The sequence below is a fragment of the Crassostrea angulata genome, chromosome 10 (assembly GCF_025612915.1).
Source record: "Crassostrea angulata isolate pt1a10 chromosome 10, ASM2561291v2, whole genome shotgun sequence".
NCBI classification, from domain to species: Eukaryota; Metazoa; Mollusca; class Bivalvia; order Ostreida; family Ostreidae; genus Magallana; species Magallana angulata.
In genome coordinates, this window is record NC_069120.1 from 19,950,695 (window position 1) to 19,969,744 (window position 19,050).

The window sequence follows — 19,050 nt, forward strand, 5'->3', positions numbered from 1 at the left end:
AGACTGAAAGATCAAATATTTGATGAAATCTTACCCAACGCATTGAAAAGTTTTATCTACTGTCTGATTGGTTGAATTTTGTTTTTTATAATTAAATAATAACTTTTGAGAATTTGCCTATTGCGGATTATACATATTAGCACAACATGCACGTAGCATCTTTTTTGAAAAGGGAGGGGGGGGGGACTCATCCCAAAAAAAATATTTGAAAAAAAAAACAGCTTCCCAAAATAATAATCTTCCGGGGGGGGGGGGTGCGTGTTACATCTCTAACTTCAACTTCACTTCATTTTCTTATTTTTATCTTCATTTTTCACTTAGTCTCACTAAGAAGGGGCGACCATCTGCTTTAGAATTCACTGTTTTTTATGTAGGCCACCCCGACCCCCTTGTGCTACGTGCCTTCCCCAAAGCAAATTCCTATTACTGTCTTAAAAACTAGTGTATCATATTGTAAATCATTCCTTTGTTAATCACAAAACGCATGTTTCGAGATAATTCTCATTTATAAATATGTTATTTCATTTTCTTTAAGTCGGAAATAATTATATACTTTTCAACGTACATATACTACAAAAATTCAATTTCAGAGTAAACAATTTACATAATGATATACTCCTTACCAAATATACAATCCAATGCAAAGAGCTAAAAAGTTTAAAACCGGTGACGATTTCAGAATTCAATATTCGTACTGTTTTGCAACAGTCACAGTCGGATGGCAAAGAAGTTATTTTTTTATAATCCGTGTTGAAGAATATTATGAATAAAGTGTTGAAACTCCGACTCGCACTAACCATCCACGTCCATCCAAAAAAAACTATCTGACGAATTCCAAATATAAACACAATTTCGTGTATCACCATAGATGGAAGTCCAAACCAAAATACACAATCATGTGAAGAAACTCGAAAACCAATCTGATTAAAATTTGATCTGAGATCCGCTCACGTATGATCGCTATAGCGTATCGTAGAGGGGAGCGGATTTACAAGTTTATTTTTAATTGGATTACTGGAAAACCAATCAGACATTATCCGCCAAGAGTAAAAAAATGAATGATTAAATGTTAAGATGAATAAATAAATGACTTTCTTCTAGTAAATATCAAATCATAATCAATGGTAATCTTGTTTTGCTGTCTCCAAAAACTAATATATCTTCATGTAAATACGCATTTCAATACATGTACAACTAGCAAACCCTAACAGAACCCCCTATAGGTAGATAAAATACCAAAAACCATGAATATTGGAGTGTGATTAGAACAAGGACAAGGACTTGGTCTGAGTCTATGTTTACACGACCTGCCCGTTGAATACAACTGAACAGTATGCGATTTTTTGGGGTTGTTGTCTACTTTGTCATTGCAACTTGTGGCAGGGTATGCGCGAATAGCGATGTTGCAGCACATTTAGATGCGCTTTCTAGACGCGCCATTAGCCCTACGAATGTGAAGCTAAATGCCACCGTCTTACATAACTTGAATACCTTTATGCATTCTATACAACATGTACAACACTCTCTCTTGGAAAAGCTACATTTAAGGTAAGGGATTTGATAATTAAAGATTAATTAAAAAGATTAATTGAAAATAAATAAAGTGTACGCGTGTGTTCAATTTTAGTTGTTCGCTTTTAATGATTTGTTTTCTTTTTTTGACAGTCACCTGGTTACACTTCACGGGAATGCCACGTAAGTTATTATCATCCATGTTGATCATTTTTTAATATAATAATGATATTTCAGCTATAAAATAATTACCATATATATTGAATGCAGGTAAGAATAACAGTGGAATTGTCATCTTGAAAAAAGGCACCGTTGTTTACGTTGGCGAAAATATTTTTTCATACCTGTAATAATGGATACATGTACATCAACATCAACTGATATTAAATAACGTTTGAATTTTCCTTTTTTTAAACGCATTGATGACATCAGAAAAGGACTGTGATATAAACCACACAGGCATACACTTCATGCAGTAAAGATAACGCCTGTTGTCTGAACAGGTTCCTGTTGCTATGCTTTATCAACATAAAGGACACAATTTTATTTTTCAGAGTAAAAACATGTCTTGACCAATCACATTCAACATAGTTAAAAAAAATTCATATTAATGAACAACATGATAAACATGAAAATTAAGTTAATTCAATTTATTTATCATTGTGATGGTTCATTCATATTTAATCGTTCAAAAGAATTTACACAACAAAAAGAATATGTGTTTCAATTTACACAACCTTTTAGTAACCACTGGTGCTGTAACGTGGCCACAACCAGAAGAATCGTCCAAAGTCATTCAAAGCTGATATACACCAAGCAGGTTAAGGACAGAGTCAGTCATCATCACTGCGGATTTCTGGGATTGAGTCGATGTGCCAGGCATCATTATTACTACGTGTAAGATACTAGTATTCAGAAACGTTGCTTACATGTACCTTATCATAATTCAACGTTTGCATTTTCATTTTCCAGTTGCATCAAACACTGTATGTGATCCCCAAGATGATATTAGTCTAGATAAATATATATACTCTATCAAACTTCCTTTGCATCTTGCTGTCTGATTATAAAGTTAAGCTTGTTTTGTCCATTACTAGCCTTACGGTTTTTTTTGCAGTGTTTTTGTTACCCCCTGTTTTCATCTTTATTTCATGTACGTAAATATAGAAATTAATTTTAAATTCAGATCTGTTCCAGCGTACAAAACGACTTACACTTATCGAACCATTCACACAACATGTCCAAGTAGTCATCTGGTCTGTTGCAAAGATTATATTCTTGTAGCAGACAACTGTATTCGTAAGTTACTTATCCTTTCTTTTTAATATCTATGATATTTCTCCTTAATTACATCCTTGTAACTTTTATCTTCAGCTTTGTTTACATAAGAGAGCGGTGTGAGCCCTGTATCTTGCATATAACTCGACGATTGACACTCAAAATGGTTGACCATAAAAATGCGTTACTGAAGCATCGTGCACATTTAAAACGGAAAACAAATTTTGACCACAATGTTGACCGTGCTTCTTTAAAAAATAAGTTTTAAGTATGAGTTTCACCATATAACATTGTTTCCTTATTTGTTATTATAGCCCTGAGTGAGATCCCGAACATCAAGGACGATCTGATAAAACTGCATAATGCCAACATTCCAGTCGGGCGATAAATCTCCTTCTAGATGTTGTCGAAATAAAAGATGCAAATTGCACTCAGTATTTGAAACCCATTTTCGCATTAAATATATATTTTTTTCCAAAACTAAGAGTGATGGACGTTCCAGCGCTCCATATAAACTGCTTTAAAGATAATAAAATGAACATCTGGTTATTTTCATCGATAATTATCATATATTAAAAATATTTGTATGAATGTGTATCAATTATTAAACAAAACACGTGGATGTAAAAAATAATTCGATGGGTACAACATTTGAAAATAGAGAATAGAGAAAGCAAATGATTAAATGTCTATTTTCTAGTTTGTTCTATATTCAATTTTTCATCAAATCATTTCAAAACTATCGGAGACCTTGAATAGAATGTTAATAGACATCTGTCTCAAAGCTTCAAGCCTCAGTATGAGAACACGCTTAACTTTTAAACTTTCCAAGTATGCAATTCGTCGCGTCGCAAGATATCAGAAGTTTATATAGAAGTTTAGCAGATAGCTTTTATCATTTTACCAATTTCAAATGTTTAATTCCTAAAGATATTCCCTTTTTCTCTTAACATCAAATATTTGCACTCTTTCCATTATCTATGAAAGTTGATACGCAGCTAACATTCTATGAGCAATAATTCCAAACGCGGATGCTACCAGTTCTGCCGAGGAAATTTGTAAGCTTATGGTGAACAAATTAATATTGGACAAAATTACTTTGACATCGATAAACAAATATAAAAGACTTTAAACAGCCAATGTTTTATTTGGGAAAAACTCCAGAAATGCTTTTCACTTGTTAGAAAAGGACAGTCTTTCAGAATAAAAGTTTAGATAGTTTCCCAAACTTTACAAAAATCATTTGCATTTTGCATATACAACAGGAAATGTAAGATTATTTCGCTAGTTGGCAGGTAATGTTATAATATCAAAGTGGATATTAAAGCTTTTTAAAAGTTTATTTTTCACATACATTTCTCTTTAAGATGTAGATTTCATGCAGTTGATGACTGTATATTTAACACCCTCTGGAATAGAAAAAGAGAAACCAGTTAACGAGTTCATGATGATAAGATTTAGATTAAAAAATGTTGTACTAATATACTCAATTAATTGAATATCATATATATTTCAAATACATGAACTGCACATACCCGCAAGTTTTTGTGCAGTGCGTGTGGGCAAAGCTGTAAGTCACGTGAGCAGGTGAACAAGATCCCAAATTTTTGTATGATTCACACACCTTTTGTGGAAAAGCATCTGCACAAGGCACTACATAGAATAGATGAAAAATTAAATCAATTTAATTACAATAAGACAGCAATATCTTATCTAGCAGTTTTGCCTTTTTTTATCTTAATATTTAATTTTTTACTATAGCAATGAAAGACTCAATTTTAGGAAATATGATAAGTATTCATAATTTTTTTATTTGATGTTGTTTCATTAGATATTCGATCGCATCATTTTTCGTGGATTTAGTTTCAGGGAAAAATATATTCATGATCAGTGCACCTATCAATGCAATATGTCCTTAGATATTGCACTGCAATACATCATCAACACTATAATAAATCCATGTTTTTTGAATTAAATGAATAAAAATATTGCGAATGTTGATGAAACCACAAGGATACCTACATGCTGTAGTTGTTCTAACTGGAGCCAAGTGAAGATCGTCGATGCTTATGTATCCTCCCTTGTACAGAGTGGTAATAAAATTAGCAGTGGCTTCCCCCATTGCCAACTGAAATTATTAAAAAAAAAAACCAACAACATTAGAATAAACGGAACGTCAATAGGTAAAAAAAAACAAGTAATATGGTTTGAGTTTATGGTTGGAGGCTATATTACTTCTTGAGTCTGTCCATATCCTGAGACAATGATACCAGTGGCAATGTCTTGAATGGTGACAATTCCTCCGCTTCCCCCAAGTTTAACTCCTCGACCCATGACAGTGGTCTGGCATAAAGACATTACACACTTTAATTAACATAATCAGCCCCTCTATTGTTATTAATCACATTTCAAAATATTATAACAATATAGCCTGTTTATTTTTTTATTTCCTAATAAATTTATTTTCAACATTTTATTGTGTTATTCCACAACTATTTTAAATTTGGCTCTTCATATTACATAGCAATGTAAAGCAATCTTATAACTATGGGCCACTTACATAGGGACTCTCGCCAAACAAAGCGTTAAGGAGGTAGTCTCCGGCTGTGCTCACAAACTTTTGGACCTGCTCACCCATAGCTTGACCAAAAGCCGAGGCCAGGGCTGCCTGGATTTGTCTTTTTTGTGGAGCCCCATGAACAGAGACTAAACACGTCGAGAGACAGATACACAGGAGGAAAACTAGAAATATAAGCCATGTGTATTTGATCAGATGTTATAGAGATCACACGGGCAATGTTTCAAAAAAAACAAAAACTAAAAGTCCTACAATAGCATTTCATTTCCATCATTTGACTTTTTTGTTACTCTCATGTTTGATGTTTTGCTCTCGTAAGGCATAATTGCATTTTGGGGTCAAATCTATAACGAACACTTTAAAATTCATGTTAGTAGGCAATAAAATTAATAACAAATGTGCACGTTAAGTTTGGATCTCCACAAAACTAGTGAAATATTATGTTTATAAATGTTTATACAGTTAATGATATTTTTACGCGGTTCTCTATAATAACTTTGAAACTCAAGATACTTAACACTATTTATATCTTAAAATCCTTTTTAACCTTTTATGTGATATATTTTGACGGATGGATCGGACATAGTGATGAACATTGTATTTATGCACATTGTGAATTGGTAACTTACCTGTAATTTTCATGGTGACTATTAATTCAACTACACAGAACTATCAATATACGTTCAGGACAATACAGCTTGATAAGGCACAAGGGCAACGTTTCAAGCAATTCGGGAGGGGATCTTATGGGAATGGAAGTTAATTCATAAGTTTTATATATACCATATTGTTATCTTGTAAGAAACATTTCAATAAAATTTCACAAATGCAGATTTAGAATACAGATATATATTTGTTCCTTTAAGTTTTCAGAGCTTTCTTAAACATCAGACAGACAATTTAAATTTCGATACGTTTCCAAATACATTTCCTTATCTTACGTCAAGTACAGAACTGTGAATTTTTAAATTGACCTGTTCTCCCATATGTTAACAGTTTTTGGCTACTTTCATTTTTCGTTTATTTTTGAAAGAATACTTGTGTGCTACAAAATGATATAACAGACCTTTAGACAAATTTGAAAGAGGATGAACATGTCTGTGAAAAAGCCAGCTGTATCAAATACTCAAATACTGTATATTTGGAATGAAATATTTCTATATTGTTGTTATATTCTTTTTTTCTTTAAAGAGAAGAAATGCATAAAATGTATCGCAGCATTGAAGAAATAAAAAAAAAACCCTGGCTTAGGTGAAATAGTTAACGATCTGATCAACAATTATAATAATTTACAATGTACTTTTCATTGTTGTATATGGAACATAATGATTAAATGTTTCACATATATTTGCGTTAACAGTAAAAATGCTTTCTTTGGTGCTTCAGACGGGCTATGTTTCTTGTTACCATCGTTTCGAACACGCTCACGTTGTGCCATGTCAGACGTGCGGTACAGACGAGTAACAGTATAGAAGGTTCAGGTCAGACGATACGGTTTTTTTTTTCAAGGAAAGTGTCATCTGTCCTTTAAGGAGTTCGCACCAGACGGATACACAACATCGGTTTTTTAATGGGGAAGTCCAACTAATTTTTTGAGGTTTTTTTTTTTTATAGAAAGCTTCTTATAAAGAAAGTGAAGTTTATTTTTCTTCTTTCACATAAAGATAAATTTTATTTAAAATTATTGACCAGCTGAAGGAGGAAAAAACTTTTTCTATTAATTAATTGAAATCGGAATATAATTTCATATTAATATTTTCTTAACCTATTTACTTTTAATTATGGCCGTTCATCACATTATTAAAGTATGTTTAAGTGGAAAAAAAAATTGAAAATCTGTTCTGGTGTAGTGAATGTATGTTGGTTTATAGAAAATAACATCAAATGAAATATGTTTTGACGAATTATCTTGTAATATATGATATAAAGTTCATATGTTTTATTTTTGCCGTTTTAGATGCGTTATGAAAAAATAATATTCGAAAAATTATTGGAAAACATTGAATTTACACCTTTTTTTGTAAACGTATATGCCACCTTTGATGTAAAAAAGAAAATTTAACTAATTTCAAAGATTTGTTATCATTTATTTAATTGGTGTGTCATTATATAATTATGCAAAAGGAATTGAGTATCTTTTAAATTTTATTGTATGATGCACCTCAATATCCAAATACATGTAATCAAATGGTTTGTAAACACAATTGATAATTATCCAACAACGACCCCGCCATTATGAAGGTTAATAAGGTCATCTTTAATATTGGGAATTTCACTCAGAGCTACAAAAATAGAAAGGGATTTAAAATATTGTCTAAAATGATGTAAAAATTATGTAGAATAAACCAATCTTATAATAATTTTATTCATTTCATGATTATACAGTTTTAGTATTACTAAATTTAAAAAAATAACATGGATTTGTTTAACAAATGTAGTAAAATACACACGTATGCAACTCCCAGCCACTAGAACGTAGTCTTTACAGCACACCAAATTTTGATTTGGACAACTCATTTGGATAACCTTAATTGAGTATGTTGTTTTATATTGCGGTACAGAGCTGAAAGAGAGCAGGGGAATGTTGTACAATAGGAGTCTTCTTTTTGATATTCAGAACGTTTAACTTATTAGAAAAGAACCTAATTCTATACTATAAACAGTAAAACACGTTTAAAGCGAATACGTTTACAATGATTTGACGCTTACAACGAAGTGATTTTCATTCCTTGAGACTTAATAACATGTTGTAAACTTGACGGATATAACGAATTACGTTTATAACAAAGTAAAATTGCCCTTCCGTGGCACTTCGTTATAAGCGTGTTTTTACTGTATATGCACTTTACACGTAGTAGTAGTGGTGTCTGGCACATCGGTGAAGACCCATGAATCCACAGTGATGGTGCGATACACGATCTCGGATCTCTTTTGTGTAGATTAACTGAGAATGCGTCTCTGTGATATTCCTTGTTGTAGCCACATTACAGCACCAATGGTTACTGAAAAAATTAGAATAATAAACAATGAGTGTAAGTGTATCATTTATCAAAAATGTCTAATGAACATAATATTCAGTTTGATTTTCTTTTTATTTTTCTGTTCTGAGTCCTTTTCAATTAAGAGATTCCTTTAACATACAACAGACATCAAATAGAATCATCAATCAGCTTGAAAGCATAAAATCGAAAATATTTCATATATATAATATTTCTTCAAATACCCAAAGGATTAGCTGCCATGTCTTTCGTACAAAAATCGAAACAACATATGAAAATGATATTCAATTTTTATCCAAATACAAAGCAATACCCACGTTGCATTTCCGTGCAATGTGACGTCACGCACAACACGTCGAGCATTTATTGGAAGGTCTAAAATATGCATTTTACCGACATGTTCTTTTTCCTCATCACTTAGGAATTCTAAAGGATCGCCCGCAACCAGAAAAATACACAAAGAAAAAATGAAGATTTCAAACATTGTCATTGCTAAAGGTCTTCGACCTGAACGTTCCGAGTGGAAAACTTGTTTACTAAATATAGTAAATAAGAGACCATGGGAGTGTTTACACATGCCATGGTTCCTAAACTGCATCATAATATAATTCTTAAAGATAAGACATTTCAAATGTTCGCTATTCCAAAAGTTCCTGGTACAAGTAACCTTTGGCTTGTCTGTGTACTGTAAATTTGTTTATTTGAAACCCTTTACGTGTTGTTTTTGTTAAGTGCGTTAAAATATTGTACATCCATTAATTGAGATCGTCAAATCGTTAAAATAGTGTACATCCATTAATTGAGATCGTCAAATCTTGGACAGACATTTATATCGCTTGGGTTTTTTTTTTGGGGGGGGGGGGGGTTTGGGGGGGTGGTTAAGGGTTTGTTTCAAATAAATAAAAATAATATTTTATTTTTTTTTAAATATTATACATTTGCAACACTTATGTCCACTATTACACGACTCTTAGGAATTTTGATATACATATTTTCATTATTTACGAGTCAGATATCATTCTTTGAGTATAAGAAGCTATCAAATGCAAATTATTAAATAATAAAATAAAAAAGACTGAGGGCCTCTCTGATAGATTTTATCACGCCCTTTCTTTTTTTTTTTTTAACAAATAACATTTTTAAGGATGAAAAAACCCTGACGCTTAGGATCAGAGAACTTTAAAGAATGATTACTTTTTACATGTACCAATTTATATAGTTTTCAGCAATTTTAGAATTAAATATTAACGTGTCAATAAATAAAATGTATTGGGATATACATTACAAAATCGATTCGTAGTATCATCACAAAGACACTGACAAATGTAAACGAACAAACTAAAACTGCACACCATATTTTTCGGTTTATTTTTTTCTCTCGTCCATATAATGCAAATTTATAATTATCCCAATGTCCCTAAAATGTGCGAGACCTCACTCAAAGCTGAAAAAGATAAAAACTAAGATTACAATGCTATAATCTAATGTAGATAGCAAAAGTAAATCGTTCTACAAGTACTTTAAATACTATATATTTGAAACAAGTTACATGTACATAACAAAACGTACGGATACACTTTCCAGCCAGGTGGATATTTCCGGCACAACAAACAAGATTTTCCTTAGGACATTCCATTTGAATTGTTTTATTTTCATAAGTTGTAATTAATCTTGAAACTGTTCTGATAAAAATAAAAAGCATATAATTGGACACCGGATTACCTTTAAAAATAACACACATTATCAATATTATGTCCTGTAAAGTCAATACATGTAACACATAATCATATGTATATATTCATTGCATTATTGAAGAAAATAGTTTTTCTATATGAGAACTAAAACTTTTAAAGTAGTGTTTACAATAATAATAAATCTGCAGCTTATTTTAAAATAACAGTCCAAGTCTCTGTCTATTATTTAAACATTTTTTTTTAATTTCTGCCCGTGTACTTCAAGAGAGCTGTTGAAATACATGTATGTATTTACTTGTAGACAGTGTGGTGATTTGTACAGATTTGAAGTCCCAGGAAGCCACAAGTATGATTAGAAGCTATCTGTACAGCCTCTGTTGTGTAAATCAGAGTAGATTTGCTAACAATGGCCTCTTTAGTTGTTTCAACAGAACAGCACCAATGACTTTTTTTAAAGGAAAGCATCAAGGAGTTATCATTCTCTAAAGTTATGTGCATTTTCATAAATCATTCATTTTAAAATATTATAAAGAATTGGTATTGTAGCTGGCAATAAGACGTAAGGTACCAATATTTTAGAAAACTTACTCAATTGTAGTGTTGGTCCCAATTGCATTTCTTTTTACATCTGAAAGGTCATTTGGATTTTTATCCAGATTTCTTCGGCTCTGATCGAAGCTTTCTGAAAAACCAAACGAAACGCAAAGTAAACCAAAATAAAAACCAAAGAATAAAGCTGTCATTGTTGTTAGTAAACGTTGATAGTAAACTTATTGTATATTATCGCGAATGTGTCACAACGTAACTTGTAGGAGGACTTTGGTAGTGCTAACTGTCAAAATACAAAGATGAAAGATTAGTCTGGCAAAAGTTAATGAACAAATGATTATGTTGTTTTTCGCAATTATTTGAAAACTGATGTGTGTATCATTCATTTCATTGTTTTCTTAACTGATTATTCAAAAACAAAGATAATCAAAAAACAGTTGATACATTTGCAGAATTATTGTTTAAATCTAAACATGTGTGTGTTTAAAATATATACGTATGATTATTACAACAAGATTATTACAACTAAATTGCAAAACTTATTTTGCAATGAAATCCTTGCATGTTTTACATTATCTTTAGTTTTTTTCTGTTATGTTTGAAGCTCGGATTATTTTATCTTGATAAAATAAACATATCTTTTGCTAAGTAGCTAAGTATTTTTTAAAAAATAAAAATCACAAAAAACCCTTTCTTATAACACTTTATTGCCGTTACACTTAAAAACGACTGGTTTGTTTTGATCTTAGAATTACGTTCCTAGCTGTGACATATAATAATAGGTCTGATAAGATGCCGTGTAAGACCTGGAATTATCGCACCGCCATTTTATTTCGCATTTGTTAGCAAGATCGTTTTGAAAATGTTAAGATTAGTTGCTGTAGCAATTCTTGGAGTAATCGTTTGCCAAGCATCAACTTTATACAGAAATAGGCGTACTGGAACCGCGTATGTTTTTTTCATATCTATCCAAATTTAAATTATATGTGATTTAGAATACTTTAAATTTACTAATGTGTTTGCATACCTAACCGATATTTATAACTTATTCGGCCTAATGTATTTAAAGTTGGGTCAAACATAGAACTATGTGTTTCAATACAGCGAGCATTGGTGTTGTGATGTTACCGTTGAGCCAATAAGAAAAACTGTAACAACAGTTGGCGTTGAACCTCAAAATGTTACACGAGTTATTAACACCACCTACCAAAGAGACTGCAAATTTGGAGAGACCCCAACCTCAGCTGACGGCTGGCTGTGCGAGGATGTGGTATCTCATGTTATGTATGTCTGCTTGATTTCTATACAATTTTAACTAAAAACTTTATTTCTATACAATTTTAACTAGAAACTTTAACTATATATATTCCATTCACTTTATCAAAAATATAAAAACGATTCAAGTTGGTGTCAATGCATTGTTCAAATTGCTAACCATACATTCTATAGATGTAGGTAGAAAGCTCTAAAATAATTATTTATTTATTATTAATGAAATATGAACAATGATTATCATTTTTCATATTGTATAAATTGTATATAGTACAAAAATAAATATAATTATACTGTGTATTTTTTTTCAAAGGACAACAACAGAAATGGTAGAGGTTAATAAGACGATGGTTGTTGAATACCCTGGAAGATGTCCGGCTCACCATCTTTCCTGTTGTGAAGGATATGAAAAAGTCGGCAACCAGTGCATAGGTATGTGCTAGTTCATGAAGGTTGAAGTAAATTGTTTGCACTAGCCATATCGGTTCATTTTTAAACTTCTGTCCTCAATATATTTCAAAATGACTAATGATTTTCTTTGTTTTTATTAGAATTTGATCCCATATGAATAAATTATTGAATGAAAAATATCATATAAATTGTAAAAAGTGTTCAATGGTTTTTTTTCCTTGTCTTACAGATCAAGGAGCATCTAGTGCTTTGCAAGACCTCTTTAATGCTGGACTGATTGGATGACTTTACTCGATTATGTAATCAGTAAATTAATAAAATCAAACATTCGTGATTTAATTTGCACTTTCAACTTATTTCATCTGGGTTAAAGCCAAGATTAATGCATAGAACCGATTGGTTGTCATTGATGAAAAGAATATAAAATGCCTTAACAAAGTACACAAAAACTGAATAATCCTAAAAGTATTTATTATTCAATATATAATATTCTCAAACTACATTATTTTTTTGGTCTAGATATTGAAGAGTTTGTCTTACTTAGCAATTTACTATCAGAATAAACAATCTGCAGTAGAACACAAAAACCTTTAGTTTAGATATACTGTGGTTTCATCAATATTCGTTGAATACCAATTTTCGTGGATTTCGTTGTTAAGTTGATCCACGAAATTTAATATTCATTGAAGTGCAATATCTATTAACATTTTGTATTGATAGGGTCATTGGCAACGAATTTACATATCCTTGAAACTGTGATTTTCACTTTATCCACGAAAATTGATACCCTTAAAAATTAATGAAACCACAGTATTCAAATATTGCAAATTCTCACAACAAAATCTATAAACACTGTTTGGTTTAAGATTTATTGTGAGACACGATTAAAATTGAAAAAAGATTGTGTCAGTATTAATTATTATACTATCTTTAATTTCGTAAAAAAAAAAAAAAAAAAAAAAAAAGTTTGGGAATAGTGATTTCGAAAACAACATATTGGTAAATGTAAATTTTGAAAATCACAACGTTCTTAAGGTCAAGATCTAGTGAATGATTACAGAGTGTCTTGTTGGTGCTAGAACCATTATAACGTCATAATTGATTTGAAGAATCTTTTCCCCGTACTTTACGACTTTAAAGGAATTTTATAGAAAATTAAACAATTTCAACAAAATGGACGAAATTTGTTTCTCAAACTCTTTATATTTCATTGAAAATGACAGTTTTAAACATGGTTTTTCATTGTGTTTACCAAAATTTTTAGCCCCGGTACACTCTATCAAACAAAGCTATTGTTATGAAGCATCATTGAAAGAATTTATATCTTAAATTTTATAAACTTGTAGGCACTTTCATTTACTAGATCTTGACCTTGATAAAAATTTTCAAACGGTTGGACCTTTCAAAATAATAAGTGATATTAAAAAATGAACACCCTCATACCTTGTGCCCCTTCGTTAGTTACTTATTATAGATCATCAATTGTAAATTTTGGGATACCATCAGTGTAAATATTAGATTACATTTTCATTATCTATACATTTTCAATGCTTCTATATATACCCAGAAAAGAAAGAATCACGTTGAGCAATGAAAATTTTTATTTTCTTTTTGACAAGAAATCTCGTTGCTAAGCTCTATCCGAGTAAGGAGAGGGCAACTTCGTGCAGGTCTTTAAGATCTGTAAAAAAAAAATACAAACAAATAACATAATAGCATAGTTGTGAAAACTATTAAATATTTCTATTTAAAAAAAGATTTCAATAGAAATGGAGATGCTGTGAAATTAAAAACACGTACAGACACACTTGTATGCCACCATTATGTACATATTACAGCAGACTATGTGTTCTTGTGGACATGCGCCTTCAACAACTTCCTTGTAGTACTCAGCAACATAAGTTGTAACCAATCTTTTAACATACGTTAATGTAAGCAATGGTATTTTTCTATGTTCATCTCTGAAACGACACTAATATAATGAAAAAAAAATTAAACATGATCACAGACTTACTTATTGTTTACCATATGGTGCCTGGCAACACGACGAGATTTGGTAACCAAGGGAAGGGGAGTGTTTCTGCAGCAAAGGTGCTCCCTTTAAGCAAACATAAAATAAAGATATGAATATCATTGTGCAAAGCAATTAACTTCATAATGCTTTAGATGTAGATTTTTAAGTACGTACCCTGTAAGTGCAGTTCTCACAAGACGCTGTAAAGATTGTGGCAAATCTCGTTCGTCTGATCGCGCTAAAAGTGTCTTTTCTTCATCACTCAAACTTTCTTCAGCTCTTACCTTCCTTATGATCGGGCTAAGTGGATGGTCTTTGCAATATGCAACACAGAAAAGTCCAAGAAATGAAATGAAAGCCAGAATCAAATTCATGGTTGTTGTCACTATTCACAACTTCTAGCAGATAAGAACTACAAAGGTCAAAAGAGTGCTTAATATAAAGCAAATCACTTCAAAGAGAATCCTTAGTTGCAACCATTATGATGATATAAATTCGCAATTAATATCTTAATTTAATTAATTGAATATAAAAGTAAGGTATATGTAAAACCAAGGGATTAAAATGCTAATTCTTGCTTTCTATCGTCCACTGTTTGTGCGTTGATTGAAAAAAGACTGTTTGTCTCAGCAGTACTTTTTCTTTAATACTTGTTCAAGAAAAATAAACTGTCCTTTGTATAAATCGTTTACACGCATTTCAAATTGTAAATATCGAAATTAGTTCTGTTTTCTGTAGAATTTTCAATGTTTCAGGTCTTCTTGATTTATGAAATATATATAATAAAATTTGCCTTTCTCCTTCCGAAGTAAATTCTTCAATATTTTAATTTTTTGCATTTCTCTAAGATAATGGCCATTTTACCCGTTTCGAAGGCGGAGGAGTAGTTGGGTTGTTTCGGCATTGCTGCATGCGACTTTCATAGCATCAGCAAGTTCAATAGTTCGCCTGCGTTACTGTTCACGGTGGCCCTCTACCAACGAATTAACATTTTATTTACAGTATTAATTAATAATAATATCAATTAATATCACTCACAAAATATTACTTAATGAAAATTTATGATTCCTGAATAGTACAACTTTAGAATATTACGCTTCTATAATCGGTCATTTTGTTTGTCCTTATATTCCGTATATTTATTTCTTTTTTTGGTAGACAGAATTTTGTTTTAATATTGAAATTAAATTTTCCCTATCGAGATGAAAAGAGTATTATAAATAGCTGCTTCCTCAAGACTACTACGATATCAAACTTTCTGAAAATAAAGATGAAATCAATGTTTAAGTTATACTGAAGAGCGAATCGGTGAAACAAGGTCATTTACAGGCGGAATAAACAGGTGTCCGGTTTATTCGGTTTATCTTTAATGACATTTATATCAGTTCAAGATCATGGCGGTTTAAGGTGTTATTCGTAACGCGTCTGAATTTGATCATTAAAAACTAGAATTTTTCATTTATTTTCAGAATAAGAAATTTTAATTTAATTGTAGATTGTGCAGTCATTCCACAGAAGGATCTAACAACATCTTTCGTCTGAGGAAGAGAAAATATAACGACCTGTCAGATTTTTTTGTATATATTGTATATATTGCAATTCCACGGTATACATGTATTATCAGAATTACAATGCTTTCGTAGTTTTAATGGGAATATTTAGGAGAATGAACAGGCATATAAACAAAACAGGCATATGATGTCCTTCTTGTCTCTGTGTGTTGGTTTAATGCATGCTACATAAAATTATATTGTCGAAGAAGGATGTACATGTATTTTTCTTTTAGCAAACAAAAGATTTATGCCATGATATCTCAAAAACATTTGCAACTACTTTTGCCTCTGTTAACTAGTTTTCATCATTATATCTTCTTCTTTTTTTTATAATTTATTACATTAAGCCACCAGTAGTCATATAATGTAATGTTTCAAACTTGTTAAGATATCAGAAATTTTAAAAAGGTGAAAGCCTTTGCAAGTGGTTCTATCAACTAATAAGGTTAACAATACAAAGATTGTCCCAAGGACAGACGAAAGCACGCATATATCAAAACATATTTGACTGTTCACATGTTCCAATTCCGTTTTGTCAAATGTTGAGTTCATAATGTAGATAAGAGACGGTATAAGTTATACTTGTTTTGATGTTTATCTCACCTACATTCTGGATTGTTAGGGTTCATTCTGGTGTGACCTGCAAACAACATTTTCATATAACAATCCAAAAATTACAATGCTTGAATTTCATTTTGAAAAACTGAATACCTAAACTGAGCAATACCATGAAAGTAGATAAGAAACCCTTCGTGTATTGTGTGGGTGGTTAATAAATGGAGTAATCGTTTGTTTGGAATATTTTTCACCTGATCTTGTATTCTAAATGAAATACTTTTCTAAATTGTAATCTTTAAAAAAGAGTGAAATAAATTTAAAAGTTTAATTAATGACGTCAAAAAGAGGGCGCATGGGCCATATTGCTCTCTGAGTAACAAATTTAAAGGGACTTAGACACAATTTTACAATGTAGATCAACATTTTATTTTTGAATTTTTATGTATAAAATGGTTTACTTGCGCATTTTGAAAGATTGACTAAAATTTGAATGTTAGAAGTCAGGTATAAGAGAGATAAAGATGTAAGAATTCATCGTAAACAAAGCTCGAGTCATACAAATAATGTAAATATGGAATTGCCATTTCTTTGACAAAATGACAATTACATGTATTTGAAACTTATACCAACGAACCACATTCTAAACAATAACAATACTCAAGTTTGTCTACAAAACAAAGAATGAAGAATGTCAAACTGTCTATCTTGCTCATAACTTAATATTTGACTTTAAACTTTTGACAAAGCATTAAAACTGCTTAAAGTGACTATCCCAAACAGTAAAATAAAAAATCAAATATAAATGAGCTCAAATTGCGTCAAAGTCCCTTTAATGCCAAATAATATAACTCAGACACAATCAGCATTCAAATATTCTTAATCAATAAGGAATAAAAAAAATGTGAGGAAAGGATATGGCTTCTTTGAAACCAAAATTTTCATGAATACTAATGAAAAATTCCTATTAAAAGCAATTTTTTCTGCTTATCAATACTAGGCTGGATAACTCTGCAAGTGCGAAGGAAGCATTTTAAGGTGCATTTTGTAAAAAAAATGTGAATATGTTATTTGAAATATCATTGCTTTTAAAAAAGTGTGTAACCACTTTTGTTGTTAATGGATTTCACTTGTAATGTACTTTTAATAAATGAGTCCCCACGTGAATAGAGTAATTTTTCTATACGATAAACAGAATTTCTTAAAGAAATTAAAGTGCTTTCTATAGATTTCGAATTCCGATAGGATTTGAACAAAACTCGATCCATAAAAAATACAAAAAAACAACGTTTCAATAAAACCACCAATCTGTATTTGTATTCAAATTCCGCGAAAAGCTTTCTTAACCTATGTAATTTCATTTCTGTACGATTAATCCTGTCCGAAATTTATTTCTCATCTTAAATTATGTATTTCCGTGAAGAAACTTTATTTAATCGATGCAAAATACTGCTAGCATAATCATCTGACACGTTGTCCATAGCTGGAATCAATCTTAATTTCTTTAATTGATGTTTTCACATTCCATTTAGATCATTGTTGAAATATAGATTAATAGAATCTATCATAGTGCCTCTATGGTCACTATATAACATTTATGTAAAAACTTTGATAAACTTTTCAATACGATTTTCCATTTATGATAGTTTCTTAAATTTTGCATCCAGCTTACTGACAATAAACTATTAATTATGAGCTTGTTTCAATATCAAGTTAGAATATCTTTTATGACAACACAAATCTGAATCTTAATTTAAGGGTAATACAACTTTCTTCATCTCCTTTGTAGGCACCCTCTAAAAGAAATATATACTGACTATGTAGGTTTTTCCCGTCGTTCAATTCAACGATTACAAAGGGGCAAAGGTATACAAAACTTGAAACCTTTTTATTTAGCTTGCTTTCATATCACGTCACCTCTACAAACAGCATCCGATCATTTTCCTCGGATAACAAATATTGTTTGCATTGGTTAAGGAACATATGGACTTAAAATCTTTTTATACTAGTTAACTTTCACAATATTATCAAAGGTTTTAGGATTTGTAATTTGAGCCGACAACTTAAGAATATTTTCCTTATATGATTATTCTTTGCATTCTTGGTCTTTGAATTTTATTTTACTTAACCTTTTATTATTTTCATTATTGAAAATTGCCATTATTTTAAAGCAATATGAGCTTTTTTTAGATTTTTATTTTGGTTCAAAAACCTGTTAGAAAGATAATTCTGCATGTAACTTAAACTTTTATGATAAATAAGATTTGCAAAAAATCATTAATTTTGGTCAGAAGAAAGATTTCTCTTGTAAGGAATATATAGCAAATCAATTTTTGTATAGGATGACATTAAATTAATTTTGCTTCAATTTAGGCTTCTTAACGGCTTTTCCCACAAAAATAAAGCTAATAGAAATTTAAAAGCCATATTTTTTGTCATTTCAGCAAAAAATAATATTTTCGTAAAAAAAATTCAACATTGAAAATTGCAGCTCATATTGCTTTAAACAAACTTAAAAGCAGCTTAAAAAAGGATTTTAGTATCTGGTTTTTGATGAAAATGGATAAGCGTTTCTTGAGAAGAAGTAGAAAATGGCTGTATTAACCCCAATGTATGTACATAATCTGACTGATAG

General features: G+C 30.8%; 6 protein-coding genes across 6 annotated transcripts; 2 read left to right on the forward strand and 4 right to left on the reverse strand.

Annotated features, from left to right (window-relative positions):
* The first annotated feature begins 1,247 nt into the window (after positions 1 to 1,247).
* On the forward strand, positions 1,248 to 3,220 carry LOC128164417 (uncharacterized). The gene is made up of 5 exons (XM_052828210.1): positions 1,248 to 1,548; positions 1,666 to 1,695; positions 2,257 to 2,409; positions 2,699 to 2,811; positions 3,105 to 3,220. The coding sequence occupies exons 1-5, from the start codon at positions 1,334 to 1,336 to the stop codon at positions 3,176 to 3,178; spliced, it is 585 nt and encodes a 194-aa protein (XP_052684170.1). The 5' UTR covers positions 1,248 to 1,333; the 3' UTR covers positions 3,179 to 3,220.
* Positions 3,221 to 4,111: 891 nt separating this feature from the next.
* LOC128164418 (uncharacterized) lies at positions 4,112 to 6,136 on the reverse strand. The gene is made up of 6 exons (XM_052828211.1): positions 5,998 to 6,136; positions 5,351 to 5,532; positions 5,026 to 5,133; positions 4,813 to 4,918; positions 4,326 to 4,443; positions 4,112 to 4,199 (listed from the first exon to the last, which is right to left on the reverse strand). The coding sequence occupies exons 1-6, from the start codon at positions 6,008 to 6,010 to the stop codon at positions 4,190 to 4,192; spliced, it is 537 nt and encodes a 178-aa protein (XP_052684171.1). The 5' UTR covers positions 6,011 to 6,136; the 3' UTR covers positions 4,112 to 4,189.
* A 1,364-nt stretch (positions 6,137 to 7,500) lies between these two features.
* On the reverse strand, positions 7,501 to 8,901 carry LOC128167193 (uncharacterized). The gene is made up of 4 exons (XM_052832769.1): positions 8,685 to 8,901; positions 8,218 to 8,370; positions 7,819 to 7,931; positions 7,501 to 7,650 (listed from the first exon to the last, which is right to left on the reverse strand). The coding sequence occupies exons 1-4, from the start codon at positions 8,855 to 8,857 to the stop codon at positions 7,580 to 7,582; spliced, it is 510 nt and encodes a 169-aa protein (XP_052688729.1). The 5' UTR covers positions 8,858 to 8,901; the 3' UTR covers positions 7,501 to 7,579.
* Positions 8,902 to 9,718: 817 nt separating this feature from the next.
* LOC128167199 (uncharacterized) lies at positions 9,719 to 10,884 on the reverse strand. Its single transcript, XM_052832775.1, has 4 exons — positions 10,650 to 10,884; positions 10,357 to 10,506; positions 9,937 to 10,049; positions 9,719 to 9,811 (listed from the first exon to the last, which is right to left on the reverse strand). The coding sequence occupies exons 1-4, from the start codon at positions 10,802 to 10,804 to the stop codon at positions 9,771 to 9,773; spliced, it is 459 nt and encodes a 152-aa protein (XP_052688735.1). The 5' UTR covers positions 10,805 to 10,884; the 3' UTR covers positions 9,719 to 9,770.
* Positions 10,885 to 11,397: 513 nt separating this feature from the next.
* Positions 11,398 to 12,632, forward strand: LOC128167201 (uncharacterized). Its single transcript, XM_052832778.1, has 4 exons — positions 11,398 to 11,558; positions 11,715 to 11,894; positions 12,196 to 12,314; positions 12,523 to 12,632. Exons 1-4 carry the CDS (start codon positions 11,473 to 11,475, stop codon positions 12,576 to 12,578), a joined length of 441 nt encoding a protein of 146 aa, XP_052688738.1. The 5' UTR covers positions 11,398 to 11,472; the 3' UTR covers positions 12,579 to 12,632.
* Positions 12,633 to 13,876: 1,244 nt separating this feature from the next.
* On the reverse strand, positions 13,877 to 14,719 carry LOC128167200 (uncharacterized). The gene is made up of 4 exons (XM_052832777.1): positions 14,482 to 14,719; positions 14,308 to 14,391; positions 14,094 to 14,206; positions 13,877 to 13,974 (listed from the first exon to the last, which is right to left on the reverse strand). The coding sequence occupies exons 1-4, from the start codon at positions 14,679 to 14,681 to the stop codon at positions 13,931 to 13,933; spliced, it is 441 nt and encodes a 146-aa protein (XP_052688737.1). The 5' UTR covers positions 14,682 to 14,719; the 3' UTR covers positions 13,877 to 13,930.
* Positions 14,720 to 19,050: the final 4,331 nt, after the last annotated feature.